Source organism: Desmodus rotundus, chromosome 3 (assembly GCF_022682495.2).
Source record: "Desmodus rotundus isolate HL8 chromosome 3, HLdesRot8A.1, whole genome shotgun sequence".
NCBI lineage: Eukaryota > Metazoa > Chordata > Mammalia > Chiroptera > Phyllostomidae > Desmodus > Desmodus rotundus.
The window spans coordinates 17458722-17477192 of NC_071389.1; the positions used below are offsets into that span (position 1 = coordinate 17458722).

An 18471-nucleotide genomic window follows, 5' to 3' on the forward strand; every position below is an offset into this window, starting at 1 on the left:
TTGAAACTGTTATTAAGTAAATGCTGTAACTTACAGTGGATAAAGTCTAAGAATTGAGATGATGGAATAGTTCAGTTTTCCACTCCATGCAAGAATTCTTTCTACCATAATCTCTGCTCTGATATTTTCACTGGACAGAGGTTTACTTTTCATCCAGGCAGTCCTTTCCATTACTGGGTACCATCACTGGGTTCCATCACTGAGATAAGTTGCTCCTTATATGAAACTGACATGTCTCCCGTAATTCCCACCCAGCCTTTCTAGTCCTGTTCTCCGAAACTACACAAAATAAGTCAGATTTTTCTTAGGAGGGGGAGTGGCTTCGGACAGTAAGTGAAGTCTCTGAAGGCAGGCGGGTCTGGGTTTTAATCCTGACTCTACCACTTATTAGCAAGTAACTTCTGTTCCCTCATCTGTCAAGTGAGTTAAAGTACCCATTGCTGTGAGATTTAAGTGAGATAAATATGTATAATGTGGCTGGCACTGATGCTCACTACATGTAAGACACTCCTCTCCTCTATTCTCTCCTTGTTGGCTTTGCCATAATTTTATATACTCGAAGACAGATATATGTTCCACCCTTCTCAAATCTGTCCCAAAACATTGCAAAGTTCCTAAACCATTCTCCTGATATCTGATTCATGGCATACCTATACCATACATTCATGCCGAAGGCCTGAGAAGTGAAATAATTTGCCTAAGGCCAGTCAGCAGTGGCTAAGATTCAAGCCTAGATCTGTTTGGCTCTAAATCCACACCTTTAAATCTAGATCCTAGAGCTCTGCTGTCCAATAGAAAACTATTGTGAACCACATATGTAATTTTAAGTATTCTAGTAGCCACATTTTTAAAAAAGAAAAAGTGACCAGAAACAGGTGAAATTAAATTTAATAATAGTTTTTATTAAACCCCAAATATCCAAAATATCATTTCAACATGTAATCAACATAAAAGTTATTGGGATATTTCACATTCTTCTTTTTCATAAAAAGTCCACAGAATCTCAATTTAAACCAGCCACATTTCAAGTGGTTAATAACCACATGTAGCTCATGGCTGCCACATTGAACAGCACACACCTAGAGGAAAGGCACAGTGTCCCCCTGCCTTCCCACATGGAGTTTAAGGACTTAGGTCCCATCGCCAAATCCAGTGCTAAGTAAGTGTAGGAGGCCAAGAAAATCATTGAATAACCCCTCTGCTACCCTCTGTTCTCTACCAATCATTCTCTGAACAAAAACAGTATTTATCAAGTGCCTATAGAACGTCGGACATCATTCCAGGAGCTGGGGATACTGCGGTGAATAAAACATAGCCCCTGCTTTCATGGAGCTTATGACTTTAATTGGTAAGTAGGCATTGTGTCACATAGTCAAATGTGCTTGCTCAGGTGATAATAATAATGGCTACCATTTATTGATTGCTTACACTAAGCCAGGCACCATGCTAAGTGTTTCATAAACATCTCATTTTATTTTTGCAATCTCTGACTTAGAAAGTTTTAAAATCTCTAATTTACAAAAAAAGGAAGCTCAGAGAGAAAGTGAATTGTCCAAGGTTGCACAGCTGGGTAGTGGAAGAGGACAGAAATGAGCCCCATTCCAAGCTATAGACCTCAAGTGTTTATCGGGGAAACTTATCCCTATAACTCCTAGGCCTTGTCCAAATTTTACAATATCGTCCACCCATTTCCTGTCTATTTTTTAACATTTAACCGTATGTCACACTGCCAGCTAAAATTTGAGTAAATACTATGGTGCCTTAAAGAACTCATTATTCACTGAACTTTCCATTCTGAAGTTAGTGTCTGTATAGAAAAAGAGAGCCCAGCAATTTTACAACCTCCTCCAATAGTTTATTACAGCACCAAGAGCTTGTCTCTCTGCCAGTATCGTGAACCACCAGGCTGAGCAGGAGGCACATCCTAAGCCATGGCGATATGCAGCTCTAATAATTGTCTGAGTCGTATGCAAGGTCCAGCTCTGCCATCTTCTCTTCCTATTCTGCACTCTTTCAGGGTGTTCTCATTTATTCATCTACCCTCTGCGAAGCTCTGACTATGGAATGTATACCTCTAGCCCAGCTCTCTCTGCTTTGAACTCTGGCTGGACATTGCCATTTGGTTTTCCCATAAAAACCTCATGCTCAGTGTATCTACATGTGAACTCATCTTTCCTGCCTCACCTATACTGTGCTTCCCAGCACAGAAAAGAGCACTACCATGGTCACCTAAGGTAGGAATCTAGATATTTGCGACTCCCTCTCCCTGTCTTTATCTCTGGTTTACTCTTTCACATTTTTAAAATCTGTCTTTTCTTCTGCAATTATCTCCCAGCTGGATTTATGCCAAAGTTCCTAATTGGTCTTCTTTCTCCAGGCCCTCCCCCAAGCTTTTCTTCACATTTTAGCCAGAGTGGTCTTTTTAGAGCCCACGTCTGTGCTTTAGTCTGACATGCAAAGTCCTCCAGGATCTGGAATTGACCCCTTCTCCAGACATTTCTTACCTCTCCCAATCTCAAATTCTATATCTTAATTCTATTTAACTCAATGACCTTTTGTACATGTTGTTCCATTACCTGGAATTCCCTTTCTGTATTTCCTTATCTTGCTGACATCTATTGTTCCTTCAAGTTACTTTGGGCATTAATTACCTTTTCTGGGGATCCTCCTCTGATGCCCTCAAGGTGGATCAAGTGTCCTGATTGCTTCCAAAGCAGTTGAGTCGTTTATGTCTCATTGAATCAAATCACATGGTACTGTTTCGTTTCTCTGATTGCCACATCTTACCTATCTCTCTTTTGAGGGCAGAGACAGAGTCAACAACTAACAAAAATGTCTAAAACACAATAGCTTTTCAGGAAATGTTCAATGTTTTTAAATGAATGAATGAATGGAAAATAGTATAGAGCTAGAAGTGACAGTTTTGTGTAGTAATGAAGAGGTGGGCTCTGAAGTCAGAAGCTTAGAGCCATATCCCTGCCTATCCACTCCCTTGCAAGTTATTTAAGTTTTTGTTGCCTATGTTTTCCCAGCTGTAAAATTATAGTAATCATTATACTTGGCTCATAGGGCTGCTGTGAAGATCAATTTTAAATTTTTGATATATTATTTATTAAGGGTTCTCTTGTATAAACTTTGTAAAATATATTATTTATCTTAGTTACTGAGATTTTTGGTGTTCCCTCAAATTTTTCTCTCCAGGAGAGTGCCTCATTTACCTAACTCTAGTGCCCACTTTGTCTGCATCTTATATGCTTGACAGACAAGCAGCATTCAATAAATATTCCTTGCATTTACTTACCCCCCACATTTTTATTTATTGATTTGAGAGAAAGAGAGAGCAAGAAACATTGATTTATTGTTCCACTTATTTATGCATTCATTGGTTGATTCTTATATGCACCCTGACCAGGGATCGAACCTGTAATCTTGGCATATGGAGATGATGCTCTGAGATATCCGGCCAGGGTTCTTCTTGTGTTTTTATTTTTATTTTTAAGATTTAATTCTTATTTATTTTTATATAAATGGCAAAGCAGGGAGAAAAGAGAGGGAGAGAAACTCTGATGTGTAAGAGAAACACAGATTGGTTGCCTCTCGCACGCCCCCAACTGGCGGCCTGGCCTGCAACTCAGGCTTGTGACAAGAAGGAGAATCAAACGGGGACATTGCCCTTTGCCGGACAGTGTCCCGCCTACTGAGCAACACCAGTCAGGTCTCTCCCTGTATTTTTTAATTGAAGCAAAACATCCACAGCAAAGTGAACAAATATTACGCACAGTGCTCCCTAATTATTCATAACATTATTCTAAGCAGTAAAGGGGGTCTTTCATTTTCACCTTTAGGTACCCAACAAAAAGTGTTTTATAACAGTCTCTCCTCTTTTTTTCTGCAGCTCCCTGTCCCAGGCTCTCTTTTCGCGTCAGATCCAAGAGCTTTCCTAGATAAAAACATCTCTGGATCGCCGAATTTGGAAAAAAAATATTTTCGTGGAGGACGGCCTATGACGTCAATTCCCCACCCCGCCCCGCCGCCCACTGCCAGAAAAAACGCTTCAAAGGAGGCCGCCATCTTCCCTGAGGCAGCAATGCGCATGCGCCGCTGATTGCCGGGGCACAGGGCGAATTTTAAGCCCTTTCGGCACCCTTACGTCGCGGGGCGGCTGTGAGGAGGTTGGCAACGTCCGGCACTTGCCGGAAGCTGGAAAAGGAGGAGGAAGTGTTGCCCTGTACAGGGGGCTTTAACTTTAGAGCTTTGGGCTAATTGTCTCTCAAAATTTCTGAGGTGCTTGGGTGGATGTAACTCCCCGCTTTGCGAGAAGAGGCAAGAACGCGCGCGGAGGTGTGTTTCTGGTGTAAGTGGGCACGTGTTCTCCATGCTGGCTTAGGAAGACAAAAACCAGTATAAACGAATTTCAGACTTCCGCCTGCTCGCTTTAAAAGGCGTTATCAGAAGCGGAAGGCCTAGATTTTCATCTGGTGCAGCATCTGCCACCGTCTTTCTGTGTGTCCCTGAATATCCTTATCTGTAAGTGGACAAGTTCCTTAAGTCACCATTCAGTTTTGCCTGTTAATTTTATATCATCTGAGTGCTAAGACTTTGGGGGTTTTTAAATATCGTTGGCCCCATTTTATAAGGAAGACATTGAATCCCAGAGTGAGAAGTTTGATGACTTCCTCAAGATTGCCCAGAAAAGTTTTAGAGGTGTTTTAGACCTTGAGACTATACTGTATTGTAACTCCATGATCAGGTCTCCTTTGTATATTTTTGTATCATCAGTTTCTGAAATTGGCCTATAGCAGTTACTCAAAAAGTTTCCAGTGGGCGAATGAATCTTGATGTCAAGGCCAGTGACAAGCAGATTTGGTGTCTCCGCCTCTCTGATGTATTAACAAGTGTAACTCTTTAACAGGTGTATCTATCCTGTACTTTCCTTTATCGGGGACTCTGAATCCACTCTAAGTTCTTCAGCTTAATCAGACACTATGGAGGCACCTCCCGTGACCATGATGCCTGTCACCGGGGGCACCATTAACATGATGGAGTACCTGCTGCAGGGTAAGTGAACCCGGGAGCTTCGATTACCCGTTTTCCCCTTTCCTATTCAGCTTCTGTGGAGAGGAGAGGCTGTTACACAAAGGCAGCCTGCATAATTTCTGGCCTCCAATAGACAACCACTTTTTAAAAAAGATTTTATTTATTTACTTTTCGAGGGTGGAGAGGAGGGAGAGAGAGGGGGAGAGAAACTGATTGGTTGCCTCTTGCACGCCCCCTCCTGGGATCTGGCCCACAACCCAGGCATGTGCCCCGACTGGGAATCAAACCAGCAACCTTTCCGTCTGCAGGCTGATGCACAATCCACTGAACCACACCAACCAGGGCTGGACAACAACTTTAAATATTTTTTTTACTCTTAATTATGGTCACCAGCACATAAAATTAAATTTACCATCTTAAACATTTTAAAGTAGTGTTAAGTACATTCACATTGTTGTATAACTCTAGAACGTTTTCGTCTTGCAAAACTGAAACTCTATACCTATTAAGCACTAATTCCCCTTACTTCTTCTGCCAGCCCTTGGCAACCACCTTTCTACTTTTTGTTTCTGATTTTGACTTGACCTCATACGAGTGGAATCATACCTTTTTTGTCTTTTATGACTGGCTTATTTCACTTTGTTTAATGTACTCGAGGTTCATCAATACTGTAACATATGACAGAATCTCCTTATTTAAGACTGAGTAATATTCCATTATGTGTACATACCATTTTTCTTTTTTTTAATGTAGTCTTTGTTGTATTTTTTATTACCATTTAATCCCCTTATATCCTTCCTCCCCCCTGCAATCACCACACTGTTGTCCATATCCATGAACCACATTTCTTTTTTTTAAATATATTTATTGATTATGCTATTACATTTGTCCCATTCCCCACCCCCCTCCACTCCATCCTGTCCACCCCCTCCCTCCCACATTTCCCCCCTATAGTTCATGTCCATGGGTCATACATATAAGTTCTTTGGCTTCTCCATTTCCTACACTATTCTTACCCTCCCCCTGTCTATTTTCCACCTATCATCTATGCTACTTATTCTCTGTACCTTTCCCCCCCTCTCCCCCTCCCACTCCCCTATTGATAACCCTCCATGTGATCTCCATCTCTACGGTTCTGTTCCTGTTCTAGTTGTTTGCCTAGTTTGCTCTTGTTTTTGTTTTAGGTGTGGTCGTTAATAACTGTGAGTTTGCTGTCATTTTTACTGTTCCTATTTTTGATCTTCTTTTTCTTAGGTAACTCCCTTTAACATTTCATATAATAAGGGCTTGGTGATGATGAACTTCTTTAACTTGACCTTATCTGAGAAGCACTTTATCTTCCCTTCCATTCTAAATGATAGCTTTGCTGGATACAGTAATCATGGATGTAGGTCCTTGCGTTTAATCTTGGGTAATGTAATTATGATGTGCCTTGGTGTGTTCCTCCTTGGGTCCAGCTTCTTTGGGACTCTCTGAGCTTCCTGGACTTCCTGGAAGTCTTATTTCCTTTGCCAGATTAGAGAAGTTCTCCTTCATTATTTGTTCAAATAAGTTTTCAATTTTTTGTTCTTCCTCTTCTCCTTCTGGCACCCCTATAATTCGGATGTTGGAACCTTTCAAGATGTCCTGGAGGTTCCTAAGCCTTTCCTCATTTTTCTGAATTCTTGTTTCTTCATTCTTTTCTGGTTGGATGTTTCTTTCTTCCTTCTGGTCCACACCGTTGATTTGAGTCCCAGTTGCCTTCGCATCACTATTGGTTCCCTGTACATTTTCCTTTGTTTCTCTTAGCATAGGCTTCATTTTTTCATCTGGTTTTCGAACAGATTCAACCAATTCTGTGAGCATCTTGATAACCAGTGTTTTGAACTGTGCATCCAATAGGTTGGCTATCTCTTCGTCGCTTAGTTGTATTTTTTCTGGAGCTTTGAAGTGTTCTGTCATTTGGGCCTTTTTTTTTTTTTTTTTTTTTTGGTCTTGGCACATCTGTTACTTTAAGGGGCGGAGCCTTAGGTGTTCCCCGGGGCGGGGTAATGCTGGTTGCTGCTGGCTGTGATGCTGCGCTGTGACGCTGTACGTGGGGGAGGGGCCGAGAGGGAGCAATGGCGCCCTCTTCACTCTCCTCCGGATTTCACTTTTTCACTCCGCTACCCACAATCAAACTGGGCCCCTCTGGTGGTGGTTCCCGAGTGGGTGGGCTTGTGCACACCCTAGGCCCCTGTGGGTCTCTCCAATGACCTCTCCTGTGAGGCTGGGAGTCTCTCCTGCTGCCCCCCCACGGGCGTTTTCAATCAGAGGTCTGAGGCTTTATTTCCCGCGTGCCGGAGCCCTGGGTTGCGCGGTCTGCTTCACACCCTGCTGTTTGTCTGGTCTATCTGTGCGCGAATGTGGGGCCGCAGGGTCTGCTTCTGCCCCATTCATCCCACACTCCGCCAGTTTCGGTCCCACCACGGCCACGCGAGTCCTCTCCGCCACGGTGCCCATCTCCGCCCCTCCTACCGGTTTGGATGAATGTTTATTTTTTATTTCCTTGGTGTCGGACCTCCTTGCTGTTCGATTTTCTGTCAGTTCTGGTTGTGGGAGGAGGCGCAGTGTGTCTACCTACGCCGCCATCTTGGTTCTCCACATTTCTTTATTCCTCTGGCGATGTACATTTGGGTTGCCTCCACCTCTTGGTTCAGCAGATATCTCTTCAAGATCCTGCTTTGAATTCTTTTGGATGTATACCTAGAAGTGGGGTTACTGGATCATATGGTAATTCTGTGATACTGTTTTTAGCTCCATCTAATAGATCAGGAAACAGAGATAAACTAACTTGCCCAGATAAGAAAACCCAAGAACCAGAGAGGGTAATGATTTTCAGGGGGTCATGGAATGTTTAGTGGAAGAGTACAGGCTTTAATTCAGATTATTCATTTAGTAACTTCTGATGAACAAAACAGGGATATTAATTTTCACTCTTCAAGCTGCCCTTCTTTCAGTCTTTCCTCATCGCCGTAATTTCCACTGTCATTCACCAGTTGCTCAAGCCACGCATTCAGGGGTCAAGCTCCATCTTTTACTTTATCCCATATCCAGACCACCTCTGAGTCCTATGCATTTTACTTCCAAAATATATTTTAACTATGTCTTTTCTTCACCTGCAGTGCCACATCCTCATGTCTCTTGACTGAACTACTTTAGCAACATCTACATTGCTTCCGCTTCTGATCATGTCTCTTCTTATACAACAGCTAGTCATCTTTTTTTTTTTTTTTTAAGATTTCATTTTTAGAAAGAGAAAGGGAGGGAGAAAGAGAGGGAAAGAAACATCAATCTGTTGCTTCTACGACTGAAACTGAATCTGCAACCCAGGCATAGGCCCTAACTGGGAATTGAACTGGTGACCTTTTGCTTTGTAGGATGACACCCAACCAACTGGGCCACACTGGTCAGGGCACTAGGTTGCAAGTTCAGTCCCTGGTGGTTGTGCATGCGAGAGGCAAACCATCAGTGTTTCTCTCTCACATTCAAGTTTCCCTCCCTCTCTTCCTCCTCTCCCCTCTCTCTGAAATCAGTGGGCATGTCCTCAGGAAAGGATTAAAAAATTTTTTATTACTTTTTTTCCAACTGTAAGAGAAGGTTTATTTAGAAACTCACAGAGGTAGAAGAAGTGAGCTGTAGAAGGAATAGGCTCAGGAAACAAATTACAGAGGCAAAAGATGGGGTCCTTGGAGCTTAGGGAAAGGCACAGATGGGCTTCTGAGAGGGAGAGTGCCAAAATTGTTTTACTATTTAAAAATTCAGCCCTGGCTGGTGTGGCTCAGTGGATTGAGTGCCAGCCTGCGAACCAAAGGGTTGCTGGTTTGATTCCCAGTCAGGCACATGCCTGGGTTGTGGGCCAGGTCCCCACAGTAGGGGGAGCACCTCACAGTAGGGGGTGCTCAAGAGGCAAGCACACATTGATGTTTCTCACCGTCTTTCTCCTTCCCTTCCTCTCTCTCTAACAATAAAATAAAAATCTAAAATAAATAAATAAATAAATAGGTGTGATCTATGACAGCTATGTCAAATGCTGCCAGGAGGATGAATAAGATGAAAACCAAGATTGGTGTATTTCTATGAAGCAGTACAGTGTATTTTACTTAAATATATATATTACATCAAAAGGAAATACTGTATTTCTTCTATAGATGGAAAACTTTTGTTTGCTGGAAATAGAAGATCATTCTTAAAACAAGTGACAACAAAACAGTAATACTACATTCCAGATACCCTTGCCTGTTAAAGGTTCTGAACTTCTCCCCTGCTGGAGGTTAGCATTGTGAGAGAAGGCCTAAAGACTTTCTCATACCAAATAAGACAATGCAAAAAATTGAAAAGGGTTTAACTTTCTCACAATGTTATGCAGTGCCTTGGCAGTATAAGCCCCCTAAAGTCTCATATATCAGACACTTGGTTCATTTAAGTTTTTTCAATCTTTTCCTAATTTCATTACCCAAAATGAAAGATGGGACTCAATAGTGCTTTTTCCTTCTTCAGGAAGTGTGTTAGATCACAGCTTGGAAAGCCTTATCCATCGCCTTCGTGGTTTGTGTGACAACATGGAGCTTGAGACGTTCCTTGATCATGAGATGGTATTCCTCCTTAAAGGCCAGCAGGCTAGTCCCTTCGTTCTGAGGGCCCGACGCTCTATGGATAGGGCAGGAGCACCATGGCATCTGCGCTACCTGGGACAGCCTGAAGTGGGAGACAAGAACCGCCATGCCCTGGTGCGAAACTGCGTGGACATTGCAACATCTGAGAACCTCACCGACTTCCTGATGGAAATGGGCTTCCGCATGGACCACGAGTTTGTAGCCAAGGGACACTTGTTCCGTAAGGGCATCATGAAGATCATGGTGTACAAGATCTTCCGTATCCTGGTTCCAGGGAACACTGACAGCATTGAGGCCTTGTCACTCTCCTATCTTGTGGAACTGAGTGTTGTTGCACCAGCTGGGCAGGACATGGTCTCTGATGACATGAGGAACTTTGCGGAGCAGCTGAAACCTCTCGTTCACCTGGAGAAAATAGACCCCAAACGGCTCATGTGACTGAGACAATCTGTCCACCGTTGGGACTTGTCTTTGCCGGTTACAAAGAAGACATTATAAATGCCCCATTTCACCACTGCAAGCCGGGCTTTCTTCCCTTAGGAAGGAGGACAGTAAAAACTTAATTGGTTCTTTTCTGTTTTCCTCATGTGGCAAGTTCACTTTTGTGACAGCCTTTCTAAATTAAAGGCTCAGGAACACATGGAGAATCTACTTAATCCTTCTGTACAAAAAGGGAAAATGGGGATAAATGAGCTTCTAGAAAGAAAAATCTCTTAATTGTTTTGCCATTTGTGTATAAGGTTTATAAAATAAGACTGAGCTCGTACTGTGTGGTAATAAAGGCTATGAAGGGAAATGTCTGTATTTCTGACACTACCCCATTACTCTGCTAATTTGGGATGGATTCATTACCAATTAGAGCAAAAAGAAAAAATGACAGGTTTTAGTTTTAGTTTTGATAGAGATGGTAGTTTTTACCTCATAAAAATAGCATGTGTCTGTTGTTGGAAATTCAAACACAAAAGTAAGAAAAATAACCTGTAATCCTATTATTCAAAGAAATGTACTATTTCTATTTTGGTATGTATCCTCCTGGTCTTTATTTTTGTAAGTTTATGTATATGAGATATACATATTTTATAAAAATATTCTGTGTATCCTGGTTTATAACCTTTTTTTGTTTAATTTATTATTAACATTTTTCTAGGACATTAGGCTACAGTGTCCTGTGAAAACAAAACACTCATGTATTGAGTTCTTATACGCATCAGTGCTATCCTACGTGCATTAGGTGTATTAATTAGTCTTCACAACAGACCCATTTTATAAGCAGGGAAACTGAAGTACAAAGGGATTAATTAGCTTTCCCTGAGCTATACAGATACTAATTAGTAGACCTGGTATTTAAATACTGAATTTGAATTGCTGTTTGTATCCCATCATATGGATTTTCCATAACTTAATTGGTTCTTCTACTTTGGTATTTTTAGTTTAATCCCATGGGCTTTCTCATGCTTTTCTAAGCAATCCTGCAATGCTAGTACTTTTAATTAAATCTTTGTTGACATCTGTGGTAATTCTTTAGAATAAATTTAGGGAACTGCTGCATCAGAGAGTATGCACTATTTGCACTATGTAAGAATTCTGGCATGCGTTGCCAGATGCTTTCCAGAAATGTTCTGGTTTTCTCTCCTACCAGCTATAAATGAGGTTTCCAACATGGCTGCCAAAACTGGGTGTAAGCATGAAATCTTGTTTTTTTCCGTTTGATGATAAATAGTGATTAATTTTAAAAGTATTCAGCAGTGAGTTTAAATTTTTATTGGACATTTTTTTCATTGTCCATCTTTTTAAATTTTTAAAAAAATTTTAACCACTGATTTTTAGATTCAAAGGAAGGGAGAGAGAGAGAAACATCGATTTGTTGCTCCACCTATCCATGCATTTACTGGTTGACTCCTGCTTGAACCCAGACCAGAAATTGAACCCATAACCCTGGCGCATCAGCAAGATGGTCCAACCAACTGGGCTGCCTGGCCAGGGCCATCTTTTCTTTGTTAATTTATAAGGAGCTTTTATATAATTTTTTCCATTTATCATTTGACTTTTAATGGATCTTTCAAAAAAGATTTTATTTATTTATTTAGAGAGGTGGGATGTGGGAGAGAAACAGACCAGCTGCCTCTCGCATGTGCCCTGACCCAGACCGAACCCACAACCCAGGCATGTGCCCTGACTGGGAATCAAGCCAGTGACCCTTCCATTCATGGCATAACACCCAACCAACTGAGCTATTCTGGTCAGGGCTTTTACTAGATTTTTTAAGTTCTTAGTTGGACAAATATTGATTGTTTTAATGCTTAAAAGGCTTTTTATTACACTGGAGAGAGTTTGGCTTGCTAAAAACAGCAGGTTACTCAAACCTTTAATTTTCTTTTGGAACCTCCACTTAGACAACACCCCAGTTGAGCTACATTTGGATAAGTCATAATTCTCTTTGTACTTCAGCTTGCCACTCAAAAGGTTACATGAATATTCTGTTAGGATGCTTTGGGTTACAGGTAACAGAAAACCTATCCCTGCCTTAAACAATAAGGATAGTATTGGGTTGGCCAAAAGGTTTGTTTGGTTCTTTCTGTAAGATGGCTCTAGTAGTGCTTAGTTGTCTTTAAATTCACTCAAAACAACTTTGTTAGATTGTATTGTGACAGCTGTCATAACAGCGTGCATTTTAAAAACTATCAAAATTGGTGAATTTTTGTGTAGCCATTTTAATATTGAAGATGAAAGAAAATACACAACATTCTCAGCATATAATGCTTTATTATTTCAAGAAAGGTAAAAACAACTTAAATGCAAAAAAAAAAAAAAGTGTAGGGTTTGGAGAAGGTGCTGTGACTAATCGAATGTGTCAAAAATGGTTTGTGAAGTTCCATGCTGGAGATTTGTCGCTGGACGCCTCACGGTGGGGTAGACCAGTTGAAGCTGATAGTGATCAAGTTGAGACATCGAGAACAATCAATGTTCTACCATGCGGGAAATAGCCAACATACTCATAATATCCAAATCAATAAAGTTATTGGTGAACATGAAAAATGTGGCTTTTACTTTACGGAAAAACCACATGGGCTTTTTGGCCAACCCAATAATATTATCTCACCTAATAAGTTCTAAGATGAGGTGCCTGCCAAGTTGGTTAGTTGGTTATTTCTCTGGCTCTGGGATCCTTTTCTGGCTTTCTGTGAATGTTTTAAAGATACGTAGCTTTTTTTCCCCCTTCAGTTGCAGATTGCCTATGAGGATAAATCTTGTTCCTCCTTTCACAGTATATTAACATAAATGACTCAGGAAAATCCCCTTGTTTTGTAGTCTTCCCCTTTATTCCTAAACTCTTCTCATTTCTTGTATCCTATACTCGCCCATTTTGATATGTTCGATGTATGTCTTTGGTGCCTGTCTTGTAAAGTGTTCGAGTTCTAAGACTGTTCAGTTCACATAAGTGATACTGTGCTATAAACATTCCTTTTCTTTTTAAAATTAACATTGCTTTTGTGATATGCTAACTTCCAACTTGTGTGTGCTTTCATAGTAACAATAATATTAACACTTAAATAATCTTAACTCAGTGGCAGGTGCTTTATATGTTTTAACTCATAATAAACTTCTCACAAACACCAAATGAGGTAGATATTATAAGTCCCATATTATAAATGAGAGTGAGGCACACAGGTTACTCAAATTTTCTACTTTCACTTTTTAATTGAATTTATTGGTGACATTGGTTAATAAAATTACCTACTTCCATTCTTCAAAGTTAGAACCAGTAAGTGGTGGAGCCTGAATTTCAACTCAGGCAACCTAGCTCCCAAATCCAGGCACACAGCCACTGAGTGTCTGACATGTTTTACTCATCCAGTCACTTGGTGATAGAAACCTAGATTGCCTTCACCTCTCTATCACCATTTAAAAAAGGCTAAAATAAGCAAATTTGTAAATTGACGTGAATATTTCTCTGAGCCATATGTCAATGGGCATGTTCAATTTTTGCCAAATATTGCCAGATTACTTTTGAGAACGGCCGTACTATTTACTTTTCTATTGCCAGTGTATACGCACTCCTTCACATCCTCACCAATCTTTGGTGTTACCCATCTTTCCAGTTTTTGCCAGTTTGGGGGTTGGAAAGTGGTGCTCTTGTTTGGTTTGGTTTTAATTGAAGTATAATTGACATACAATATTATATTGGTTTCAGGTGAACACCATCACGATTAGACATTTCCATATATTCCACAATGGTCAACACCACCCACTGTCATTAGACAAAGTTAATATGTTGTTATTTTTAAACTAATTTTAATTTATTATTTATTTACTTTTAAATCCTCACTCGAGGGTATTTTTATTGATTTCAGAGAGAAGACGAGAGAGAGAAACATCGATGTGAGAGGAAAACATTGTTCAGTTGCCCCCCATAAGTGCCCCGACCAGAGATTGAACCCACAACCTAGGTATGTGCCCTGACCGGGAATCAAACCCACAACGTTTTTTTTGTTTGTTTGTTTTTTTAAGTATACAGGACAATGCTCCAACCAACTGAGCCACCCAGCCAGGGCATTAATGTAATATTGACTATAGTCCCCATGATGTACATTATATCCCTGTGACTTACTTACTTTAAACTGGAAATTTGTACCTCTTGATCCCCTTCCTCCCTTTCAACCACCCCCAAAGGTCTTAGTTGTTTTGATTTGCATTTTTCTGATTATAATTAAATTTGTGTCCTTTTTTCATATACTTTTTTTTGTATATGAAATTGTATAGACTACTTAGTATGTAAAACTAAGGTATCTACAACCTTTGCCTATTTTTCTAGTTGCTTTCCGGTCTTGTTGATTTGTAGGAATCTTTTGTATATTGTAGACATTAATCCTTTGTTAGTTTGAAACACTGCAAATAACTTTCTCCCAGTATCTATTTATATACTTTGCCTATTTTTTCCTACTCGATTGCCTTTCTGTTGGTTTGTAGGAATTGTGGGTTTTCTAGACATTATTCCTTGTTTGTTTTAAACATTGCAAATACCTTCCCCCATTTTGTCACCTTCCTGTTAACTTTGTGATGTCATTAATTAAACAGATGTCCTAAATTTTGGCCATATAGTTTAGAGTCTTGTTTAGGGAGTCTTTATTTACTCTTAAGTAACGTAGATGTTCCTATATTAGCTTTACGTAACTTTCACAGTTAGGTCTTTAATCCATCTGGAGTCCACCTTTAACACAGTATCACGTAAAAAAACAGCTTTTTTTCTCCATATGGTGAATTCGTTTTCCTTTCATCACCTGAATAACAATCTTTTCAGTGCTTCGTGATGCCTCCTTTATCACGTATTAGGTTCCCATGTATATACTTTATGTCTAAGCTCTCCATTTTACCATTTTATTGGCCTTTCTCTTGTTTCAGCGCCAGCAGCACAGTGTTTTTATTCCTGTGGCCTTGTGGTAGAGCCAGTTCTACCAGTAGGGCAGGTGTCCCTACTTCTATTTTGCCCTCAAAATAGACTCTGCTTTCATAGGCCTTTTATTCTTTCCTATTCGTTTTAGAGTTTTAGTTTCTCAACATTACTACAGGAATTTTTATTGGAATTTCATTAAAAAGGTATAGATTAATTTGGAGAAGAACCAATGAGTTCGATTGGAACACTCCCTCCCCAGAATTCAACGTGGTAGGCTCCCTTCACCTCTTTCAGGTCTCTGCTAACATGTCCGAGAAGCTTTTCCCGACTATCCTAAACTAAGTAGCACACTCACTCCCCACCACACTCTTTTTATCTTATTTAATCTTTTTCATAGCATTCGTTAGTAAATGACTGGATTATTTACTCACTACTTCTCTACCAAAATTCATGATGATGGTCACTTTGTTTTGTTCTCTGCTGTATCCCAGGTATCCAAAACAACACCTGGCCTGTGGTACTCTGAATATTTGTTAAACAAATGAATATATTCTTTACACTGCTGAGGTTATCCTAATTATGACATTTATTCTGGTCTCCTTTTTTAAATTTAAATTTTTTCTTGATAAACTTCTCGGGCATTGCTTTTAGACCAATTACTATAGGCCAGACATTGGCAAATTATACATGTGCACATACACGAGCCTGCTGTTTTCATAAATGAAGTTTTATCGGAACATCCATATGCATTTATTTAAAAATTGTGTACGGCCTCTTTTGTACTATAATGACAGAGTTGATGGCTGCAAAAGAGACCATGTGGAGACTTTACAGAAAGTTTGCTGATCCTTACTGTAGACTATCATTTAGTTGCTATTGTAGATTGTGCTATAGTTTCATTACATTTCAAGGTAGTTATTCCTGGTATAGAAGAACACTATTGGTTTTTGTAAGATGATTTCTATTCTTGCAAACTTGATTAATAACTCTTTTATAATTCTGATAGGTTTGCCTGCAGATAGTGTTGTGTTTTCCATGTAAAATATCACATCATTGGCAAGAGTGACAAGCAGCCCTGACTCGTGTGGCTCAGTGGGTTAAGCATCATTCCCCAAACCCAAAGGTTGCTGGTTCGATTCCCAGTCAGGACACATGACTGGGTTGCAGGGCAGGTCCTCAGTTGGGGGTGTGCAAGAGGCAACTGGTTGATGTTGCTCTCTCACATCAATGTTTCTCTCTCTCTCTTTCTCCTTCCTTTCCCCTCTCTCTAAAAATAAATAAATCTTTTTTTTTTTTAAAGAGTGACAAGCAGAAAGACTTACATATCCCTTTCCCCTTTTTCTTGTCTAAAAGAATTGGTCAGATTCTCAAATACTCCAGGTAACACTGGTGATAATAATGAGCATTCATTAATTAGTTCTGATCTTAATGTTATTGCATCAAGTTTCTCTATTAAGTATGGAAAAAATAACGTGATTTTTAGCCTTTGGCCCATTAATGTGGTAAGTTATATTGACAGATTTTCCATTGTTGGGCCATCCTTGTACTTCTGGGACAATTCCTATGCGTCATATTATCTTGTCAGAACACTGTTGGATTTGAGTATCTATTATTTTGTTTAGGATATTGGCATTGAGGACTACCTTAATTGCCATCCAGAGATTTATGCAGTGTGACTACTCCCTATTTTTCCAACCTCTTTGCTGGAACTACAATTTAAGCGCTGTACTTAAGCTAATGCTGGGGTACAGCAATAGCTAAGATAGTTTTTGTTCTTAATAGCTCCCATTATAATGTCAGAAACAGACATTTATACAATTGGTATAGTCATAAAAGCTATGTGAACAAAAGGCTCTTTCCCAAAACAAATAAATCTGTAGCACTGATGAAGCAGGCCTGCTTCCTTTTCCATGGACAGACCTCAGTACTCCTGCTTAGAAAGCATTCTGCTTAGAAAGCAAGTGTTCTCTTTCTTAATGCCCTTTCACCATTGCCTTTTCCACTAAAAAGCAAGATCCGCCAATGGAAAGCATGTGATATAGTGGTTAAAGGCTCAGGCTTGAGAGACAAATAGGTTCCGATTCCAACCATATAATTAATTAGCTATATGCCCTTGGACATATTGCATTACCTCCCAAAGAATCCATTTCCTTGTCAGTCAAATTGAGAATAATAATACCTTCACCACGTAGAGGATACAATTAATTAACCTGTGTGAAGGCTTTCGACACAGGGCCTGACAAGTCGCCAGGATTTTCCCTTTCTCTCCTGCGATTAATCCTGGACCACAAGAAAGTCACAAAGTCTCTTTGCTCTGACTTCTGATATTTGATGGCAGCTAAGTAGCATCACTTATTTCATGTTTCTTCATGTTCCCTAAACAGTAATTCTTTATATCTTGGCTTCTAGTACTACAATTTAATAGCTGTTTGTGTCTTGAACAAATTATTTAAACTCTCAAAATGTCTATTTTCTCATCCATCGAACAATCATAATTATAACACCTGTCACAGAGTTGTGATAATGAATTAAATGATCAATATACATAAAGACCTAGCTGAGTGCTTAACGTGCTTACTACTTACTAGCTGGTTTCAACTTCAGTATTATTAACAAGATTGTATGCTTCTTAAGGAAAGGAATTGTGTTTGTCTTCATAGTACTATAATATAAGAGCAAAGATCCCCAAGTCTTAAGTTAAAACTGAACTCAGTCACAGGTATGTTGTGCAAGCTGGGTAAGCCTTTCTAGGCCTTAGTTTTCTTATCTACAAAATGGGGAGGATAATAGAACCCAGTTCCTAGAGGTCACTGAGATAATCCACTCATTTAGCATTTAGCACAGTGCCTGGAATAAATATTGGTTTATTGATAAATTGTTATGTGCCAGGTAATGTGTTAAATGTTTTACTTAACATTGTTCTAAGTATTTTATTTCTGTGAACCCCATAACCCTTGGCTACCTTAGTGCTACTCATATAATAATCTTTCAAATATTCATTGAATGAATGAGTGAATTAGTGAGTGTTGAGTTGCAGACCACAAGAATCTTGCCTGTGTAAGCTGGTTTGTCCCAGGCTAACATTCCTCATTCCTCTGCGATGAGTTAGTGTGTAAGCCATGAGATTCAGCATCTGTAAAAAGCTGGAGGAGATTATGGGAAGGGGGACTTTTTATATTGTAGAAATAAACTTAATGACGTGGAAAAACATTCCAGATAATTAATTTATTAGCTTTCTGGCCTTAGACAAATTACTTAACTTTTCTGCCTGTTTCCTTATCATTAAATGGGAACACTAATATTGCCTTCCTTATAGAGTTAGTGTGAGGATTAAATGAGTTATTATGTGTAAAAATTCTTAGAATCCTACCTGGCCCCTGGTAAACATTATGTAGATGTAAACTGTAA

The 18471-nt window shown here is 39.7% G+C and overlaps 1 protein-coding gene across 3 annotated transcripts; it reads left to right on the forward strand.

The window, feature by feature from the left end:
- Positions 1-4145: 4145 nt before the first annotated feature.
- MED18 (mediator complex subunit 18) lies at positions 4146-14017 on the forward strand. Of its 3 annotated transcripts, none has more exons than XM_024554760.3 (3): positions 4146-4354; positions 4913-5058; positions 9556-14017. In XM_024554760.3, the coding sequence occupies exons 2-3, from the start codon at positions 4986-4988 to the stop codon at positions 10107-10109; spliced, it is 627 nt and encodes a 208-aa protein (XP_024410528.1). In that variant the 5' UTR covers positions 4146-4354; positions 4913-4985; the 3' UTR covers positions 10110-14017. The 3 variants fall into 3 exon arrangements, with proteins under 3 accessions (XP_024410528.1, XP_024410529.1, XP_024410531.1); XM_024554761.4 differs by having other exon boundaries at positions 4147-4341; XM_024554763.3 differs by lacking the exon at positions 4146-4354 and adding an exon at positions 4361-4527.
- Positions 14018-18471: the final 4454 nt, after the last annotated feature.

What these genes read in the sequence shown, in the direction of transcription:
- MED18 (XM_024554760.3), top strand. Translation starts at nt 4,986, where the DNA reads ATGGAGGCACCTCCCGTGACCATGATGCCTGTCACCGGGGGCACCATT. An exon ending in GATGGAGTACCTGCTGCAGG is followed by an intron (nt 5,059 to 9,555) that starts GTAAGTGAACCC and finishes TTCCTTCTTCAG; the next exon opens with GAAGTGTGTTAGATCACAGC.